This window comes from Styela clava, chromosome 15, assembly GCF_964204865.1.
Source record: "Styela clava chromosome 15, kaStyClav1.hap1.2, whole genome shotgun sequence".
NCBI lineage: Eukaryota > Metazoa > Chordata > Ascidiacea > Stolidobranchia > Styelidae > Styela > Styela clava.
In genome coordinates this window covers 12,284,047-12,305,520 of record NC_135264.1, presented here as the reverse complement: position 1 = coordinate 12,305,520, position 21,474 = coordinate 12,284,047, and the positions used below count along the sequence as shown (strand labels likewise).

At 35.9% G+C, this 21,474-nt stretch overlaps 3 protein-coding genes across 4 annotated transcripts; 2 read left to right on the top strand and 1 right to left on the bottom strand.

Moving 5' to 3' along the window:
- The first annotated feature begins 2 nt into the window (after positions 1 to 2).
- LOC144411843 (uncharacterized) lies at positions 3 to 5,066 on the top strand. The gene is made up of 4 exons (XM_078109463.1): positions 3 to 669; positions 3,998 to 4,172; positions 4,300 to 4,494; positions 4,813 to 5,066. The coding sequence occupies exons 1-4, from the start codon at positions 57 to 59 to the stop codon at positions 5,030 to 5,032; spliced, it is 1,203 nt and encodes a 400-aa protein (XP_077965589.1). The 5' UTR covers positions 3 to 56; the 3' UTR covers positions 5,033 to 5,066.
- A 121-nt stretch (positions 5,067 to 5,187) lies between these two features.
- Positions 5,188 to 13,485, bottom strand: LOC120334611 (cytochrome P450 2U1-like). Of its 2 annotated transcripts, XM_039402117.2 has the most exons (6): positions 13,225 to 13,485; positions 9,615 to 10,186; positions 9,283 to 9,469; positions 7,011 to 7,225; positions 6,312 to 6,501; positions 5,188 to 5,556 (listed from the first exon to the last, which is right to left on the bottom strand). In XM_039402117.2, exons 1-6 carry the CDS (start codon positions 13,349 to 13,351, stop codon positions 5,483 to 5,485), a joined length of 1,365 nt encoding a protein of 454 aa, XP_039258051.2. In that variant the 5' UTR covers positions 13,352 to 13,485; the 3' UTR covers positions 5,188 to 5,482. The 2 variants fall into 2 exon arrangements, with proteins under 2 accessions (XP_039258051.2, XP_039258050.2); XM_039402116.2 differs by having other exon boundaries at positions 5,188 to 6,501; positions 13,225 to 13,483.
- A 3,434-nt stretch (positions 13,486 to 16,919) lies between these two features.
- On the top strand, positions 16,920 to 20,681 carry LOC120334705 (cytochrome P450 2J4-like). The gene is made up of 5 exons (XM_039402213.2): positions 16,920 to 17,114; positions 18,303 to 18,874; positions 19,188 to 19,377; positions 19,618 to 19,835; positions 20,190 to 20,681. The coding sequence occupies exons 1-5, from the start codon at positions 16,979 to 16,981 to the stop codon at positions 20,595 to 20,597; spliced, it is 1,524 nt and encodes a 507-aa protein (XP_039258147.2). The 5' UTR covers positions 16,920 to 16,978; the 3' UTR covers positions 20,598 to 20,681.
- Positions 20,682 to 21,474: the final 793 nt, after the last annotated feature.

The window sequence follows — 21,474 nt, the reverse complement described above, 5'->3', positions numbered from 1 at the left end:
TTGAACGACAACGGGAACAAGAAAATATTTCCAGCTATTCGAATCAACTTGAGTCAATGAAGCAAAAGTCAAATGCTGCTGAACCCAAGCGGCAAACATCAGAAATATATTCAAACATTAAACCTAAAAACGACATCTACACTGGAAGCGCGAGTGATGAAATTTATACAAACGAGAATTTAGAAATTGTAGACGAAATGCCGCAGTCACGTACTTCAATAAACCCAAATCAGCCTAAAACAAGTTTGTTTTCATCAAACATAGAACAGGAATTTTTAGAATCGCCGAAAAAACACCATCAACAAAAACCATCTATACCCTCTTTATATGAAAACCTGGAAAAAACGTCTCTTTCTTCAAATGGGACAGGGAATGTAACTACAATACTTAAATCTAGTGCTTCACCGAAGCCGCAAACCAAGCAAAGAGTTTCCTTCTCAGACGATTATCATCAACCTAAAGAATCTACGGATGAAAAAGAAGACAAAAACAAGAAAGCCTTTGAAGCTTGGCTTTCTAAAAAACGAAAAAGTATATCTAAGCAAAAGGAAGAATGCGCCGAAATGCAAGCAAGAATGGCAAAACTGAAATCTAGGCGATATACCTCCATGAGCATGACTTTTGATGAATGGCTGAAAATGAAAAATGAAGAAGCAGAGAATGTGTCACGTACGTACCGACTTAATATAATAAGGTGGCTTTTACTTCCACCATAAACGAAGGCTTAGCCAAGTAGCCGCTTTTATGGTTTCATTATTGTAACCACCGTCTAGCCTTATGATTTATGGTACATGGACCACATGCTTATAAGAAATTAATTTACTCTTTTCGACGACGCTACGATGCTACGAAATAAAGCAAAACCAGTTAAAACTTGAAAGGGCGGAACTTTTAGGTAAGCATATATATTTATATATATATGGTATAAGTACGTAAAATATATTGCTAATGGTAATTTGATATCTTCACCAGTATATATCTGATGAAAAATAAAAAGATAAATACGAAAGATTGGGACATTTCGAGAAAATCGGGTCAAGTGGGGGCTATTTATAGTGTCGTTAGACATGATAAGCTTTGCCGAATTCAGCTTTTATTAACGTTATTATTACTCGTATTAAATCTTATCTGATTTTGATCGTGCAACACAGCGTTTTGGCCGTCATAGGGTAAATAGAACAATATAAATCAGAGACATAGACATTTGCTCGACACGAACGATCAAATTAGTTTTTAAGAAACCCTAATACTACAATTACCGTAACAATTTTAAAGGCGTTTTCAGTCATACAGCTGTAGAAGTTGTCTCTGACAGCAGAAATCGAAATAACACTGACAGGGCGTTACCGCCATTATTTAGCTAACTAATATATATCGAAATAAATCAAGTGTATATAATTTATATTGCTGTATTTTCAAGAGTTAAAATAGCTAATGCCTTCAAGGCTTTAGGAAGTGTAGTGGAGGATAATAAATAGCAAATGCGGTATATAAATATATATATATTAGTGTGTACATAACAGACAAAGAATTATTTTGGTAAAGCGTATGTATATTGTATCAGTTCTAGTAAAAAAAAAGTATCAAAGATTTGAGATGACAAAACTGCTTGGTACTCTGGCTGTTTTGATTATGATAATCGTGACAGACATTGAAGCAAAACCGCATGGCTGTGAGTAACGTTTTGTTTTACAATTACTTTTTCCTGTCTGTGTTTTAATTTATTGTCTGTATACACAAATATATTTTGTGAAATTATTCTGAAATTTGTAAACACAAATATAGCGGTATATTTTAATTTAAGTCGGGTTATCTTATGTGAGAGACTAGTGACAAAACTTAAAAATTATATGATATTTGCAAAATCAATCTTGCCTAGTATGATGTGAAGTTTACACCCAAACCCTACCACTTCCTTATCTTCTACACTCAACTGAAACTAGAGTTTTTGATTTTTCCTCATGAATCCCCGTTGCCATAACATAATATTATATATACGCGACGAGACAAAATATTACCACATCAGATTGAGATGAAACACTATTTAGTCATGGTTTCTTATTAATTCACTTACAGTGCGCAAGGAACAAGACAATGTATCAGAGAATAATTCTTTTTCAAATCAAAAAGAGTATTTAGAAAATGTCGTCAGTTACATTGTACGTCAACTCATGAGTGGCTCTGCTTCAATTACCATCAAAGTAAAAAGAGCATTAGCAGCAACTGAGAAAATAAAGTCACTGATCTTAAATTCAAGACAAAAAGCAAATGCATTGATTAAATGTTTGATTGTGGAAACAAAAGACCCGTTGCACAAAATTATTTTGTGTTATATGCTCACTGTGACGGAAGAGAACAAGAGTAATAATGCTCAAATCATAAAACTATGGTCACAAATGAATCAACAGGAACGAATGACTGCTGTAGGATTGTACGTTGAAAATCTTGTGAAAATATTGAACCATATGCCAAGATTAACAAAAACAAAAATTGGACTAATAGGCTGAATTTATTTTTCCGGAATTTTTTTTTATTTTTGATGATTTTCTCATGTCGCTTGACAAAGAAAAAGAGAAAAAGTTAAAAGAAAATGTTGCTACTAGTTTCATAAATTTATACATAATTCAACTTGTAGTTTATTCAAATGTATTGCTTTAATTTGATTTTTGAATATATATGCAATAGAAAATAAACATTAATCTCATGTGTCGCTGACTGGATGACCCAGCATTGCGTCTTTTGCGAGCCCTCATCATTGCTATAGATTCAATGTTTTCCGTTTTTGTTAGTTTTTTATTATGTCTATTTATTGCTTTACATTTATTCTTGCATTGTGAAAATAAATATCTGCATCTGAAAGCTAAGACTCGTAACTGAAATATTTCCTGACTTGTATATACAAGCAGAATTTTTTTTTATTCGGTAACAATAGTATTTGTTGAAACTCTAAAAAGGTAAATTTGAAGTCATTCAAAAGAACACGGGTAATTTAGCCAAAATCAGTACGAAAGGGATAATGTGGCCAGGGAATATATTATATATATAAAACCTTTTTGATGATATAAATTAATATACTTTTATTTGCATTATTTTAGCTAGAAATACATTGTGTAACATGCATGAAGAATGTTTTGCTGTCGCAATAAATTACACCAAATATTTATAAAAGTAATGGAAAGCATTAGGGATGTGCTGTAATAGAATCTCCGATATCAAAACTACAAATGTCTACAAAACTACGATCCGTGTTTTATAAGCATTGTGCTAAGTCTAATTTTGGGCTGCAAACATCTTCAAGTGAAAGATGTGGAATTTCATGTTTAGCTTCTTATCGACTTTAAAACGTAACGTTTTGGGTGGTAGCCAAAGGCGCATTTTCCTAAAAATAACATCACTCAGCAGCACCGACTAAGATTCGCCACATTGCGATGCTGAATAGTAAACAACTTGACCAAAGAGCCACTCTATATGAGTTACAGTATCATACTGTCACACTTTATGCACCCTCTCCCTTGTAAACCAAATCGAACATTCCATAAAAATTCTGTACACTTTGAAAATGTTGATTGGTGCTTTTATATACTATTTAGATTGCATTAATATAGACTTTTAATACTAGGGGATCTGGAAGTGTTTCGAGCTTGTTTTGAAGTATTACTATCGGGTCGTGTTCAGGCAGATAAAGACTATCTCAGACGATTCTATAATATTGAATGCGTATTGATACTAAACAAAAACAAGAGAGCTATGCTCAAATATATGGACACGTAGAGTCACATAATTTTGATGACGTCATAGCGAAAAAAAGTGACAGCCTTCTGGAGAACATTTGTATCTTTAACCACTAAAAATTTCAAAGCAATTGGTCCAGTATTCGAAGAGAAAAGCGATTTCTTCAAAACGTGTTGACGGAGACAAATAATAACAATAACAACAAAATTTTGAAACGATCGTTATGTCCACTACGTGTCCAATTAACATTTACACACCGTTACAGCCGATGAACATCCCACTGATCGGCATGTACAAGTTAGAAAGAGAAATAGCAGATTTCAAAAAACGTACGATGAATGGATGATGGAAAAAGAAAGATCATTAAGACAAGACATGGAAAAGAGAAGATCTGTAGAAATGGAGCAAAAACTAAAAGAAGAACACGAGGCGGAAGCAAGGTAAGACACCGACTTACAACACAAAAAACTGATTTTAATAATCTTTATAATAAAGTTTGAGCATTATTTATTTCCCTTTGATAATACTACGGTGGAATCGATATAGAAACATTCCTTTATATTCCAGGGAAAAAGAATACAATAGAAGGATGGATGCTTGGCGGAAAAAGAAAGAACAAATGAAAAAGAACGAGCAAGAACGACAGGAGCGAATTCAACAAATGAAAGTCGAGAGAGCAAATCTTGAATATGAAGAGTGGTTGAGCAAACCAAGAGTGAAAACATTCGATGAGTGGAAGAAAAGTAAAACTCAGGATTCCAAGTGAGTGAAGATAGTAGGCCGCATGATCAAAATAGTGATCTTAATAAATAGTAATTCTTCATAAATTGCACGAAATATTGGATAGCCGAACAAGTTGTTGTAAGTTTAGAAACATGTGATAAATTTTAATAGCGATGACTGAAAACCTGGATCCGGGGGGCGCGGTTAGAAAGTTCAGTTCCGCCAATGAGACAGAATTAAATTCAGCAGCATCAAAGCAATTTCTCTCGCATTTGTCCTCTCTAATTTTTATTCTCTCAATCTTTCTCTAACCTTTTTTTCACGTTTCATTTTTCTCAAATATCGCATTATGTACAGATTGAATGAAGTCTCAAAAGCACAGAAAGTAATGATAGAAGAACACGAGCAAGAAATGGAAGAAATGAGACAGCAAATTGCAAAAGAAAAATTTCATCAATGGGTACTCAAAAAGGATATCGGTAAATTGAAAGCAAGCGAAATGGAACTTGAACAAACGAGAAACAGGCGAATAAAGAGAGACCGCTTGAAACGAATTCGAGAAGGGGTAGAGGAGTGAATGAGTCATCTTCCAACAAAACTTACGTCTACGAAAAATAAAAAGGAATTTAGTATTTTTAGATATCGAGATAAGAACTATATATTATTGCGCATTTCACTGTACCCGCTGCATTACACATGGTTGTGTCCATTTATTAATAGTTTATAATCAAATAGTTTTACAATGAGAATTATTTTATAACCTGCACTTTAGAATTACACAGTAAACTGAGTAAAGCCTGTATGAAATTATTCACAGACACAAATTTTTGATATTTTAATTTTTTTACTTATAAACATAAAATCGCAATTTATAAAAATATTGTATTTTGTACAAATTATAGTCATTCTATCGAAATCAATTTTAAAAAGTGCTTTTAATTTATGCCCCACTCTGAACGTGACTACAGAAGGTGTACAAAAGATTACATAACGTTAAATCGACGTCGATATCGTCTCTGTATCAGTCTCAGTAGCATGAATTAGAATTATTCATTATTGTAATTGTGTTCAATCCATTTGTGTCAGCTTGCTTTGTAGGGCCTGGCGGGAAAGTAGGGGAAGTAAGGAATATGGAGTTGTATGAAAGACGATTCTTGCAACCTACTATACTGCCCGGTTGAGAAAAAATATACCCCACATATCTTATCTTCCATCTAATCTCGACTAATTTAAGATACTGCTATTTGGGTTTTTATTGAAAATTTGCCGACCATGCCTACAGTGATTGGTGCAATGCCAAAACGATATTGATGAATCTAGTATTTATGTAGCAATATTTGAGTTGAAGTAGGTTTACAAATTGGAAAATACAAACAAACAAAATATTGCGTAAAAACATACAAGATACAACCAGTATCACCATTGCAATATTCCACAATAATGAGGAAGAAACATCAATAATTGGTTCCAATTGCTATTTGGTTGAAATTCTACGAAAGGACCGCTGGGGTTATGTTATATCTACAAATTTGCTCTATGAATAATTTCACATGTCCCTAGCCTAAATGAAATATAATAACATTGTAGACATAAGACGGATTACAATTTATTTTCTGATACTTCCTAAATACGCAATATTTAACGATTGCTAGCAATAACTTTGAAAGGATATGACTTCAAATTAAAAATATTTTTCCCTCTCATATCCATGTTAACATTGCCTGCAAAATCAAATTTATATTTCTGGAACAAAGATACAATAATCAAAAAGAGTTCCATGTTAGCAAGTTGCATTCCCAAACATTGGCGAGCTCCAATAGAAAAAGGAATCATATTAGTAGATTTAGCGAATTTACCATCAGAATCGATATGGCGACAGGGATCGAATTTATCGGGATCTGGCCATGTTGCTTCGTTGTTCTGAATTCCGAATATATTCGCTGCTATCAGTGTACCTTTAGGAATCCGATATCCCATTATAGTATCTTCTCTACAAGAAAGGTGACCCAGTGATAACGGTGCGATAGGGCGCATCCGCAGGATTTCCTAGAAAATATAAAAAGTTCATAACGATGCGAGTGTTTACTAGTTTTTATTATGCACTTTGTTAGTGCCCACCGTCATCATATTTAAGAACTAATTCGAAATACTTATCTGGTTGGCTAACCTAGCATAAAAGGTTAGAGATACATTACGTTACGCTGATCTGCTCTTTATCAACCTAGGCCTGACTATACATACATTTTTGTGAACTACGTTAACTTTTAGTATAAATAAAACTTCGGTTAGAATCCATTCCGCTGTTTACAAAAAGTCGGCATCTCGCATGCATCTTGAATATATTTGAAATGTAAATTGGAACTAATCTGAACATCGACAAGTACAGTGACTTACACACCGCGCGATACATTCTATGAAGAATATCCCACACGACAGTCAACAGAGTATTCGAGTATATATAGATTATAGTAATTTTATTATGTCGAATAAACAATAGATGATATTTATGTGTTACATATACATTTCTTATTATATATATTAAAAATGAGACTCACTTGAATTACGGCTTTTGTGTACGGCATTTTATCAGACATCGTCGTACTCGGGGCCATTTGACCGACAATATCTGATATTTCTTCATACATTTTTGCTTGAACTTCTTGATTACGAGAAAGATACAGCACTGCCCAGCATATTGAATTAGAAGTGGTGTCCGATCCTCCCAAAAATAAATCACGAGCGACGCCAATCAATTGATTATCGGTGTATCCTGGAATACAAAAAGCAAATCAAGCACAAAAGTTGTAGGATATATTTCAAGTCCAAGTCTCAATCAAGGATAGATAGAGAATATATCTTACTTTGCCTCATCGATCACAAAGCCAACATTTGGTATAAGCAAAGATGTGTGTGTGATTTATGGTTTATTCTACGCTAAGGCGTCATTCGCCAAATTCGTTAGTATATAAGAGTATAGTGTTGTTTATATTAAATACAAAACACAATCCGACCTGGGCAATCAAACTTCTGTCATAATTATTGTTATTTGAAGATCCAAACGGTCACCTATGTCGATCGCGTCTGATGTTGAATGAATTTTATCGAATCCCCCCCCCCCCCCCCGAAATTGCCTGGGACCAGTTGTGTGTTTTGCGACAGGAAGAATACAGTACCTAACATGCGCAAAATACAATATGCACATATAGATTTGAGTTTGGGCAAGCCCGATAAAGTATATTATCACGTAACAAATGCAAGTTTTTCTGCTGCCAAACTTTAAAAAGGAAGTGCCGAATATCGCGTGTACAGAGTCAGACCAGGATTGCCATAGTGGCTTTTTAACGCCAAATTTTACGATTTTGGCTTTTTTGAAACACGTTTGGCGTCAGAATTTCTATTTGGCTTGTTTGATGTCTATTCTACTGTCTATTATTAAATCTTCTAAAATATATTACCGGTATTTGATGTGCAACAATAGCAGTCTCAGCTACTCAACATTTAGATTTTCTCTTAACCACAACCAATCAAAAATAAGCCAACAATGACATAACATGTGCTATCGATTAGGTTGAACTATGTATGTCTGAGGAAGTTTGACGAAACGTTACAGAAATATATTTGTGTTAGTGTGCAGCAAGACTATTGAATCACTTAGAATGACATAACGATTGCAGTTTTTGCAGCCGCTCAGACAGATGTTCAAGCAGGCTTCGTTTTCATAGTTTTGCGTGTTACAGTGTTATTTGTCATGTTTCCAAAAAATAGTTGAATGCCTTAATTCAGTGATTGTCATTTTGCGTTCCGAGGAGCTTTGGTTTGGTTTTTTATATAGATGTCAACTTGACTGTATTATGTCGGATATATATTCTAATTCTGCCATTCAATAATCCTTCTTAGTTGTAAACCTGATCGTGTTGAAGTGTAAATCGTCATGATAGCAACCAAAACTACAAATTTCAGTGGGATTTAGCATTTGATGTGGCTCACTAAATCAACTGATGTCTCTAAATCAGCATTTTGCGAACTTTGCAAATCCACTATTGTGCTATAGAAGTTTCAATCTGTCAAATCATGGATTTTTGAACTCGTTAAATTTGTTGGCTTGTTTCTGCCTTGATTTGGCTTTTTTCATCACTTGGATCTAGCAACTCTGGTCTAGACTGAGAAACGATCCTACAATAACTTCCGCAGTATGTGAAAGTTATTATCTCACTTTAAGAGTAGTTAGTTATTCGCAATCGTAGCAGTGGCATCAAAATGCCCAATTTTTTCCAATTCTAAGCAAGCGAAGAATTGCGTTTGGAGGAAATTGTAAATTAGATACTGAAGTTGAGCAGTCATGTAACGTTCATGGTTTGAGAATATTTATTGTTTACTGTTTGGATAATACTCGGCAAGGTTTCTTTAAAAAAATTTTAACACTTACGACTGAAAATTAGGTACGCTTTTCATCTGAATTGTGTGATTTAAATAAATCCTAAATGAATATTGAAACATTTACTGCGGGTACAATTAAATATTCGAATCAACAACTTAAATGGAACATAAAATGTGCAAATTACGTGTCGATTTTGCGAATTTTTTGTATGCGTGTGTGCAGTTATCTGCACATTCAGTGCCCAATCGTTTTTGTGTAGGACCTTATTACCAAGCAGTCGATCGCGATCTATTTTAAAGATTTTAGTCGATCGCGGTCGAAAGCAGGTTGGCCATCCCTGACCTATGACATCATTATACAAAGGTTGAGTTTTAATATAAGGCCGCTAGCTATCACGCAAAAGATTCAACAGAAACCACTCAAACGACACTATACGTAATTCAAAATACCTAGTTCTTCGGATCGTTCTAATGTATCAGAATTATCCAATTCGTTCAAAAAACAATCAATGAAGTCACGGGGAGCATTTGGATCCCTCGTTCGTTTGTGATCACCTATTTGGTCTTGTAGAAGTTGCAAAAATTCCTTTTCTTGCCTATTAGTTTCCTGATGAACCCACGAGAACGGGGGTATTTTCTAAAGAATAAATGATTAAAAAGAAGAGAATTTTATTTCCGACCCTAGTGCGCTAGTCCGACCCTAGTGCGAACAAGATTGTTTTTAAAAATTATATTCATTTATATTTTATAAGCTAAAAAAAATTCAGAAAAAGCTTGTTCACCTTGAGCAACGGAAAAAATACCATTATTCCACTTATGGCAAAATATTTTGGTCCTTCCGTTGCGTCTTTTAAGAATCTTTGGAACCCCTCATTTCCCAATGCCAGATTTTTATTGAATACAAGCTGAGAGATAATACTCGATACTGTTTCATAGACCATTGGGTTGATAGCAAAAGGTGTTCCTTTCACGCTGTAAGTTTCAATCTTATCACAAAGTTCTTCGCATTTTTCGATAATATTAGGTTCGATGCTACGGCGACCCATACCAAATTCTTTCAAAGCTGTAAGAGCGAATCGCCGCTGCTCTTTCAGTTTCGTCCCATAGTCCACAAATATGATGCCATCGGTGCCGGTTATTCCCGGGATAATGCCCTGCATTCGATCAGAAAAACTGTCTGCTTTTTTAACAAATGCTTCTTGTACTGCTTTCATACTTCCTAGGCAGATGAATTCGTTGCTGGGCATTTTTACTCTGATGACTGGTCCAAATTCTCTGTGCCATTCTAGTAGTTTTCGCTCTGAGTGCAGGCTTAGTGAAGGAAGATTCCCAATCAATGGCCATGCTTTTGGTCCTGTAAATATATCGTTATTATTACCACGTATCCCAAGTCTCGTGGGGCCTTGTATCCATTATACAACGTGCTAAAAAGGTAAAATATCATTTTATCTTTGTTTTTATAAATTAAGTATGATATAAAAATCTAAACTATCTGGTTAGAATGCAGTTATGAGTTTGAATTTTAGTTTAATACCAATATGTATATATATCAAATGTTTCACTCAATGTCCGAATGCGATGATGTAGTAGGCTATAGGGGAAGATGGGGCACGTTGGGACATGGGGCACAGTGGAAAATCAGCTCTCACACTAATACTATATTCGGAATCCGTCCGCGGTTTGATGTTTCAATCCGCCCTTCGGTGAGTTACAACGTCCCCGCAAACGGACATCGGACGGGTAGAGCGACGTAAGCTATGAGGTGAAATTGGTTTTGGGGGGTTGAAACTAAAATTTCACCGTTCCAGTTTTTCCTTTTTTCTAACTTAGCCTTTTCAACATGACAAACCACCGTCTGATATTTTTCAGCTATAGTCCACCGTGAAATATTTATAACGTTGGCGAGTGGATGGGCCTTCCGAATTTCGCCGTGGGATGATCTGAAGGTATTTGTGGATTATGGGGAACAATGGACCGGGGTTGAGTGGGACATGCCCTACATGGCACAATTCGACAGTGTTTGATACAACAAGTGCTTAGAGACTTAGAGATGCGTTATATTTTTATGTAACATTATGGTATCTTTCGACTCATGGTTCAATATGAAATATATTCGAGAATCAAAAACATTTCCAGATTTAGATTCGGATTAGAAAATAATTTAATTTGTAAGCGAATTTTTTTGTGAAATATCTGAAATATTTTGGTTGAACAATGATTTTAAAAATCTTAAATCTTCAAATTTGAGGTCTCCCTGTTCTTTAGACCAGTGATTCCCAAAGTGGGCAATATCGCCCCCCGGTGGGCGATAACGCTACAGAGGGGGGCGAAAAAGTCGAAGTGGGCGATAGGGGGGCGATTTTTAGAAACCTGTTTTTGTTCGGCGCATCGTGCACTTGATTACTGTACTCTGCGTGCTTTCGTATGTTTGAATCACGTAGGCGATTATCACACGCGAAGGGATTGCTGGACTCGTCTTCGCAGTAAGATACGGTCGTTTCCGTATCCCAGTGGTCGGCAATCAGGCCCGGGACGCTCCACTGAATGGACCGTTCCCCGACCTTTGACCCGGAAAATTTTTCCTATACTCTTACCATTTTAAAATTTTCGGTGCTTATTTTAAGAGTGGTTTTGCGAGTTGTTGCCTGTAAAACGGGGTATTTGTTTCAAACTATCATTCCAATTCATGCCATTCAACAATCTGTTTTTTAAAAGTACCGGTAAAGAATTTTAGCCTAGTCTATCAAAGATATTTCTACACCAAATTTTTGCCTACTGTAAATAAACTGAAACTTATGGGGAGACAAAGTGATCATTGACTTCAATTATTTATATTTAAATTTCCGAAACAACTAAACAACTAACGAATATAATTCAAAAACGCCAAAATGAGGTAATTTTCACGACCACGCCTGAAAATCTGTCTGAGTGAGAAATGTGTCTGAGCGGATACAAAAGGGGGCATCGTTACGTTTATTTTTGCATCTTACTGAATGGCCAATGTCACGAAGTAAACAAGGAGATCTATGCCCGGGGAAACATCCAAACGTTTTGGCGATGAATTAATTTTATTTACAATCTACGCTCGAGGAGTAAATTACATTTTTTTATGTAACAGAATGTATCGTGAGGCACGTTTAGACAAAACTTTATAATATCCTTAAAATTATATTAAACAGCTTCTCGTTTAACGAGCCTACAATTCAATTATGATTAGACAATTGGAAACACGCAGAAAAGTTGATGCTGCGTGCAGGGGTTCAATAGCGCAGTAAATATTCGAATATATTGCAATGCAATAAGGAAATAAAATTCATATTCTGTTCGAAGGATTCATCACTGCTTAATTTTTGTAAGAGTGTATCTTCTTAAAGAAAATCTTTATCAAAATCTGACAAACCATGCGATAATATTCATTTCGATGTTTGGAAGTACATAAGTGTGCGAACAATTATTTTCGAAAATGAACATTACAAAGAACAAGCTAGAACTAGGATTAGTGATGCCCATTTAGAAAATCTTCCAATCTTGGCGTCGTAAAGCTATGAAGCGTGATGCAGCAACAAGACAGTGTCACATTAAATGTCATTGTAATAATTTTTTAATAAGACGACTGAGTTGAGTTCACGAATTGTCGCGGTTTTTGCCCGCTGTTCCGTTTTTAACTTTCAAAAAATTTATGCGACCCGCAAAAGATTATTAACCCTAAATGTAAAATGGGGTGAATTTAGGGAGTTAAATGCTATAAGGCAAGAGTACACGGCGGTTTTTGAGGAGGTAGAATCCTAGATTCTTTCATTTCCGACCGCCTATATAATGAAAAACGGGTTTGCAGCTGTGCTACTATTGCTATCAAAACAACGAAATCGCCTTTCCATCAGTAAACAGGGTAATTTTAAATATTATAAAAAACTCGCTAAAGAACACCAACCTCATCCATCTCATTAAAAAATACTATTAACTATGATTTGTCTCGTTATTCGGTCTGTAATATATTCGTTTCAGACTTCACATTTTTTGTTCGCAGTGCCGGGAGGGGGGGATGAACTTGTATTAACTACTGTAGGGGCGATGGTACAAAAGATGGGGTACAGTGGGACACTTGACAAACGTTTTTCAAAGCATTTTGGTGGTAAGATGTGTGTCGCAAGCAAGCTGAATAAAAACTAAATTTACCCCTCTCTGCATTAATCCCGCAAAGTCATATGAATGTGCAGAATAAAGGACTCAAAATATGAAAAAGAAAAAAAGTGTTCCAACCTTCCCCACTTTCCCCTATATAGAAAATACAGACTATTTTGAAAATGCAATCAGTTGAATAATAATGAATGATCACAATTTTCCAAACCTACTTTATTTATGATTGTCTTTTATAAATTTTATAATACTAACCAGGTACGTTGCATACGCTCTTCTTTCTCCGGAACATGAAGTAATACATGCCAAGAACAGAAACGAACAAAATGAACGACTGGATATTCGCGTAATCAAATAAGACTTGTATTAATCGCCCAAACATGATGTATAGTCGCTGTTCCACTTTAACTAAAATAAATCAACCCAAGGAGTCCAAGGACTCTCCTTCCCTCCCTTGTCAATACACTTTATGCAGAAAAATCGACCAACGCAGCTATGCATAAGTATATTTAAATTAGTCCGGTCTTATACTGTAACAAATGATATTTAGCAAAAGAGTGTAATGCGTCATGAATTTGGTGCAAGATATTTGATATTTTCTCGCCTCAAGCATACTTCAACAATTCATCCCCATTGTTAATTTATTTTAAATTATAAGCACGTTCTGCTCGTCCTACTTTATTTATATAAAGTTTTAGTTGTTAACACGCGCTTATTGGTCAACCTTGCAAATTATCATACTCATAGTTGCATTTGATGCTCAAGAGTCTCCATCAACTGATAAAATATTGGACCTTATACTTCTAAACAGCAAATGCAAGCAATAGATCAGATCAATTATTCATAGCCTGACATTCTAAATGGTAACTTCGGGTGAAAAGGTGTTTCTCATGTTTATTACTATGCAAACGGAAGCGAAACTGTGGCACCTTGCTTTGCTTGTACCATGATTCTGACGCGATCAAAATGAACTGAGTTGCCTGTAACATTGACAAACATCAGCTTTCAGACACAAATGCTTTCTATTTCCTTTGGCATTGCCAGCGGTTGCATCTTGCCTCGTAATCGTCTGTGATCGATCAGGCGTGCATTTAATAACAAAGATTGCTTTGCATATATGTTAGTACACGATACAATAAACAACGTTTAGGGGTCTCGTGTAGTTTCGTACCTAACGTACTTCTAGTAGGCGTAGCATAACAGTCTTTTGGCATGCTAATCCTAACCCTCACCTGACTACGCCATACAAAAATTACGTCACTACGACGACACAATCACGTTATAGACTATAGAGCTTACCAAATAATCGTACGATCGCCCAAAATGACATCGGCGCCGACGATAAAGAACTGACTAACGTCAGCGATCTCTCTCCTATCGGGATACATTGATTGCTACGAGAAAACGAGAGAAATGGCTGTTCGATTTCGGGTTCTCGTCTGCGCGTCTTGGTTGACAGTTCGCATAGTTTGAAGGGCTCTATTACGTCACTGTGACGTCGTAGTGACGTAATTTTTGGACGGTGTGGTCAAGTGGGGGTTAGGATTGACACGTGAAAAAATTGTTATGCTACGCCAACTAGAAGTACGTTAGGTACAAAACTATATGAGACCCACGTTTAGTTCTTCAATGCACCAAAGCAAGTTTGTCGCTCAAGTACGCCTAATTATGATGCGAAGTTATGGCCTTGGTATTTCTTTCGGGGCTAGTTCACTAAACGCCGTCAAATACTCCTAGTAGGTGTGGCATAACCATTTTTGCATATGTCATTTCTAACCCCCACCTGACTAAGTCGTCAGTCACTACAACGTCACAACGACGAAATAAGATCCTTCAAAGTATACGGATGGTTGTCCAAAACGCGCAAGGCGTGGCATAACCATTTTTGCATATGTCATTTCTAATCCCCACCTGGCTAAGTCATCAGTCACTACAACGTCGCAGTGACGAAATAAGATCCTTCAAAGTATACAGATGGTTGTCCAAAACGCGCAGACGATCACCCGAAGTCAAGCAAGCTATTTTACTTCGTTTTCTCGCCGTGACGATCCTGATATGAGAGAGAGGGATAAGATGATACTTGAGAAAAAAAGCAAATTTATTTTACCGTAGACAATTTTGAGATCTGGGTAAACTTTATACTGAAGAGCAATTAAAAATTCAACTATAAAAATTTCTGTGGTGCCCCCTTTTCTTGCGGCCCTAAGCACGTGCTTATTTTGCTTAATGGCCAATTGAGCCCTGGCTATCAGTTATCTCGGAAATATTTTTGTGGCGAATCCGATGACGTGGAAATAAAAAATCGCATGTGAAATTTTGCATTATGTTTATTATAGCTGTTCGGTGATTTTCTTGTTCCCAAAACAATTAGTAGTTTAGTTTTTTAATTGTTTTCGATGCGCTGTTTACTGTTATCATGAAACTAATTACAATTAATAATTAGAAGCGTCTGAAATTATTTATTTTATTCGTTAATCTGAATCGTCGTTGCTTGAAGGCCCATCGAGGTTCCTAGCGATTCCTGTAACACAATTAAAATTAGTTAGAACTTTTTTATAATATTTGCCATATTTTCATGATGTCTTTATATTGTGTTGAAATATATATGATGACTGTTTGATTGCCTGGGATTTCATATTCAACTTGAGCATGGGGGTTACAACTATTATCGATGATTTCCACTGACATAAAATAGAATTTATCTACTTGAAATAGCAGTGAATAGTAGGAAAGTCTGCTATCACTCAAATCAAGTATTCTGTTCCGCAAATAACGGCAGTTGAGTTTTAAAAAATAGTCTTCTGTTTGCTGAGTTTGGCTTACGAAGTTCCTTCTGATGACAACTTATTTTATGAATGATTTGATTTCTGCGAGACTAACTTCTTATCCTTCTTCTATGCTTTTGTGTCGACGGATCCGTATGCATATAATGCAAGGATGCTGTAGCAAGAGTAAAGATAACTATCTTAAGTGATTCAAGAGTCTTGCTGCACACTAACACAAATATATTTCTGTAACGTTTCGTCTGAAAAAGGTCAGACTTCTTTAAACATACATAGTTCAACAATAACAAGAAAATGGCGGATAAAAAATGAACGAGTTCTAAGTCGTCGCGGCCCCAATTTTACCAAGTCGCCCAGACATTCCTTTCGCCTATTCAAGCGTGAGAGATTATTATTTTCAAATGATTTCTGCATTATGTCTATAATGCTGTCTCATCATATCGATAATTTTCATTGTACATATATTTGGTATATTACTTTCTTTTTACTATTTCTAAACAAATACTAATGATGTCCTACTATACTTGAAAAAACCTGCTCAAGCAAGCTAATTCAATTCTATTCAGCGTCTTAACAAAATATTTTTGGTCACGACTCACTAGAGCATATTATCGTCGAAAGGTTAAGCGAACTAAAGTTTAGACTTTCAATGAAGTCTGGTGCAGGCTAGTTATGAGTAGGCAATAGGAAATGATTTGGAATGAAACTCTTAGACACGGTTAAAATTAATATAATGTTGATGTTGCAATTACAGACCAAAAATTGGCTGTACGGCTAATACGAGCATAAGTTTTACACAAGTAAGCGCATCACACTTTACGTGATGCTTGAACTGCTTTTCTTGTTATTGTTGAACTATGTATGTTTGAAAAAGTCTGACCTTGGTCAGATGGAACGTTACAGAAATGTATTTGTGTTAGTGTGCATGCAGCAAAACTCTTGAATCATTTAGGATTATTTTATAAAGATTCCCGTTTTCCCTTCCGCGTTAACAAACCATGATTTATGAAATATTAGATTATATGTTCCATGAAAAAAACATTGACATTATCTTCCCTCATAAACTTAAATCGTGATAGTTGTACCGTTTTTAGTTGAAAAGGTGTACCATAGTATTTTGCCAGAGACAGTGCTTTTGGTAAATTGCCTATATATTTTTTAAATGCCAAATTTTGCTCAATTCCGCGGATATGATTCATAGATTCTAGTTTCAATTTTTTTGAAATATGGAAGAAGAAGCTACAACTCAGGGACTTTTCTTTCATTATGCAAATATTCAATCAGCAATATTGTTTGTAATTGTCCTCGGGTTATACTGGCTTTTATTCAAGAAGGACGATAATTCAGCAACTCTTCCACCAGGTGAGTAAAATACCAGTAATTGAGCAACGGGAATGTGTTTTCATATGTGTCTCAATTCAGTTAAAAAGGTGTTTGTTTCAACTATTTGCTGTAAATTAACACTTTAGTGCTTTTGGTGGCGTTCCCGAAGTATGTGTACCAAGATGGCGCACAACCTGAAATCCTAACCTGATTCACATACTATTTTCAGGTTGTGCGCCATCTTGGCGCACATACTTCTGGAGCTCCCTTTCGGCCATGCACAAGTTCAGAAATTGTGCTTTTGAGAGAATACCAATCACACTAATATGTACGGGAATGTCAACATACAGTTTTATTACTGTGTATTCAAATCAAATAATAAGGGCTTGTTATTTGAGGCTTGTCCATATGAAACGTCCCATGGGATGGGGTGAGAGTCTCATCATGAGACAGCTCACATTTGTATTTTCCATGGGAAACGAAACATCGTTTGATTTTGGGGTATTGATGGTAAACATTTCGTTATAGACTTCGTGTCTACATATTTGAGCATAACTCTCTTGTTAGTTATAAAGAGAAAAATTTATTCAGCATTAACAATATACCTCGTGAAGGGGCTGATGGACACATGTATAATAGTTCTGAATTTAAAGTTGACGAAGTCAATAAAATTTGTTGCTTTGCATATCTCTTTGTACATGTAGTCCTATTTAGTAGACGCTAAACCTAAATTTAACAATTTGTATTCCAATGGGTATCCCATGGGATGGGATGGGACAAAAAAATATGCCCTATGGACAAGCCTGTTTATTTGTGATTGTGAAAGTTTGATCATTTCAATTTGATAAATGGAATTGCACAACTTAGAGAAACTTGTGCTCTTAGTTGGTTACGTTTGTTGCAAATGTGCACGTCTCGATGGGATTTTCTTTGCATAAAAGATGATCGACAGTTGCACTAACGCCTGTATTGATATTGTGCATTGACGATTTTCGCGTAATTTAACTTCAACAAAGATCAAAGTCGAAAAGAGTATATAAAGTGTTTTGTATACTTCATATCAGTCCTCCACTCGACTTGACACAGAGGTGTCGCATTTGCACAGTGACTACCTGATAAAGCAATTGCTGTGTAGCAAATCGAAAGCGACAATATTGTCTCTCGTTTCTGTACACATTCAACTCTACAAAGAATTTTTACTCAACTCTATCTGAATATTTATTCCAGGTCCCAAAGGATGGCCACTACTTGGAAATTTGCCCACTTTGAGTTTCCATTCTGAGCGTGAAATGATGGCATGGAATAAAGAGTATGGGCCAGTTTGCCGACTGAAAATGGGTAACATCGAATTTATTATACTGGGCAGTGTTGAAGCGGTCCAAGAAGCGTTTGTTAAGAAGAGCGACATATTTTCGGGTCGGATTCAAGATACAGTCCCTGGAATATCAGGCACTCATGGGATAATTTTCTTGGATTATGGAAATCAATTGAAAGAGCAACGTCGATTTGGATTGGCAACCCTGAAAGAATTTGGAATGGGTCGTCGCAGTATTGAGTCGAGTATGCTTGAAAAATGTTCAGAGCTTTGTGAACAAATAGACTTGGAAATTGAAAAAGGAAACCCATTTTCAATTGATTTCATGGTTTATCAGACTGTATCGAGTGTTATTTCAAAGCTTGTTTTCAATGAAAATTTAGCTCGTGAGAATAAGGAGTTTCGGGATTTTCTTCATCTAATCATGACGGGATCAAAATACAGCGCTATCAATGGAATCACCGTGTTTTTTCCACCACTGAAGGTAACTTATGTGTATGAGTAAGAGTGACCTCAGTTTGTTTATGATTCCCAAACCGTAATACTAGCAAAGCATCCAGGTAGGCGATTATCAAACACAAAACTGAAGCAAATCAAATAAACTGCTACCCACAAAAATATCTTCATACTCACAGGTCACAGCATCATAAAGCAATAAAATATAGCTCACAAAAGTTAGTTGCCAGAAATTACAATTCTATTTTTTTGTTGAATCAAACAGGCACTGAATGTGCATACTATGGTCATAGCTAATGGCTATGGCTACTAATGGCTTCGTTAAATTATACACTTTTCAGAAAATTCCCCCGTTTTCCTGGGGTCAGAGAGAATCGGAAGTTCACGAACAAAATCATCAGCGTCTCTTTCAGCAAGAAATAGACGAACATAAAGCGACCAGAGATCCAAAAGAACCAAGAGATTTTATCGATTGTTTTTTGAATGAGATGGATATTGCGGGAAAATCCCCGAAGGGAGCTGATGCATTGGGTAAGATCACAGAGCTATAGCTTACACATTTCCAGTTCGGTGGGTGAGGCTGGTATCTGAAGATGCCTGCTAATAAGTAGCGTAGCGGAAAGCTCACTCACGTATAAAAGAAAATGATTTGAGAGCTTTTTATTTTGCATTAATTTGTCTTGTTTTATTTCCATTAATTTTTATGACGATATTATGATTTGTTCATTCCGGTAAGAGCTGATTAAGGTGATTTGCTTTTTACTTCATAAGGCTACCACGACAAACAACTGAAATTCCTGGCTCGTGATTTTTTCCTCGCTGGATCAGAAACGACATCAAGCACAATATGTTGGGTTGTTTTATATCTATCACGAAATCAAGAAATACAGACTGAAATGCATAAAGAAATAATTGATGTTTTCGGGCACGCTAAACAACCCAGTACTGATTTTGCAGATAAAATGCCGTACACCAAAGCCGTCATACAGGTGAACTATCTGCTATTTCTTATACTTATCAACGATAACGCTTCTTGTAGCTGCTCGTGGTATTTTAAAATGTCTAACATGATTCTTTTAACACTTCTGAAACTGACAAGACTAGCAAAAGTGCAACGTTTTTAGAAGTTGATTGAGGAGCTTGTCAAATTCTTCACGCTCTGTATTATTACAAAATGATGATGTGGACCTCTGTGAACAATCGTAGCCACAGGCCTATTCTGAATAAAACGCATTATCAACAGTGTAACAAATGATAAATGAACCAATGTCAAAAATAGCAACTGAATTTTTCTTTTGCTTCACTACTTTTATGATATCAAATGTTAAAACATTATAACACAGGAAATTCTACGTATGAGGCCACCAGCACCGATCGCAATACCACACCGTGCCATTCGAGAGGGTACAATCATGGGATATCGTATTCCAAAGGATGCAATGGTAGTGGCAAACATCTTCGGAATCCAAAACAATGAAGAAACCTGGCCGGATCCGGAGAAATTTGATCCTTGTCGCCATCTCGATGCAGACGGTAAATTTGTTAAGATGCCAGGGATGATCCCATTTTCGATCGGAGCTCGCCAATGCTTGGGAATGCAACTTGCTAATATGGAACTGCATCTGATAGTTGCATCTCTGTTTCAAAGATATCAATTTCAATTTGCAGGCGACAATGATATAGATATGCGAGGGAGGAACATTTTCAGTCTTCGTCCATATCCATTCAAAGTTACTGCCGTCAAACTCTGAGATAAATTTTTGCTTCAATAACAATAAAACCTATAGTTAGTTTATGTGTTTTGATCTTCAATAAATATTGAAATTATTATTGAATTCTTTCTGTGCAAATAGGAATTATCGTCATCGACTTTTAAGTGTGCCCCTGCTTTCGTGATAGCCTGTCGAACTTGATGAGCCGCGAAGTTGAGCTGATTTTAGGCGAAAAAACAAGAGTTTGAAAATTTAATATTTCAAAATAACCTAGTGCTTGTGTATAACGAAGGTGGTTCGAAAGCGTGGCTTTTTGTATAAACTATAAAAATATGCGTGAATGCAAATAATGTGGTGTTTCGGTCCACTTGTAATTGTACAGTGTTAACACTCGGTTTATGATTATTGTGATAAATTCCACCGGCCAGTTTATTAAAATCAGTAATCAGTAGGTTTATTTTTTACCATATTGAAAATGCACGTTTTACATACAAATTGAGGTAAAAAGGAGGGAAATAGAACTAAAATAGGTTTCATTAGAAAACTCATAGGGTTCGAGTACTATAGATGGTAAAATAGATAAATGTTTAGTTATCCTTTCAAGTTGACACATTGAGTTACGTGCGCAGGTTTTTGTGCCAATATAACGTCGTACTTTGTATTTTGCGCATTGGAAAATCCGCTAATATTCGATTGATATATTTCTACATAATTACCATGTCATATTAAAAATGCCAATGTAAAAATGTGGCACCGATCATAGCCAAATTAGTTGAGCTAGTGATCGGAGACCGGCGACTCATCGATCTAGCGGCGTGTATTCTTCTCTCTCAATAGCGACACCACGTGTCACATCACTAATTAATAACTCGCTAATTATACGACATAATTCATCCAATATATGATGGTCCGAGAT

Excerpts from the sequence above, each read along its gene's own strand:
- LOC120334611 (XM_039402116.2), bottom strand. The coding sequence starts at position 13,351 with ATGTTTGGGCGATTAATACAAGTCTTATTTGATTACGCGAATATCCAG. Across the intron at positions 10,187-13,224 it reads GAGCGTATGCAACGTACCTG|GACCAAAAGCATGGCCATTG; the intron begins GTTAGTATTATA and ends ATATATTTACAG. Across the intron at positions 7,226-9,282 it reads AGAACGATCCGAAGAACTAG|GATACACCGATAATCAATTG; the intron begins GTATTTTGAATT and ends TTTGTATTCCAG.
- LOC120334705 (XM_039402213.2), top strand. The coding sequence starts at position 16,979 with ATGGAAGAAGAAGCTACAACTCAGGGACTTTTCTTTCATTATGCAAAT. Across the intron at positions 17,115-18,302 it reads TTCAGCAACTCTTCCACCAG|GTCCCAAAGGATGGCCACTA; the intron begins GTGAGTAAAATA and ends TATTTATTCCAG. Across the intron at positions 19,378-19,617 it reads GAAGGGAGCTGATGCATTGG|GCTACCACGACAAACAACTG; the intron begins GTAAGATCACAG and ends TTACTTCATAAG.
- LOC144411843 (XM_078109463.1), top strand. The coding sequence starts at position 57 with ATGAAGCAAAAGTCAAATGCTGCTGAACCCAAGCGGCAAACATCAGAA. Across the intron at positions 670-3,997 it reads AGAAGCAGAGAATGTGTCAC|CCGATGAACATCCCACTGAT; the intron begins GTACGTACCGAC and ends ACACCGTTACAG. Across the intron at positions 4,495-4,812 it reads AGTAAAACTCAGGATTCCAA|ATTGAATGAAGTCTCAAAAG; the intron begins GTGAGTGAAGAT and ends CATTATGTACAG.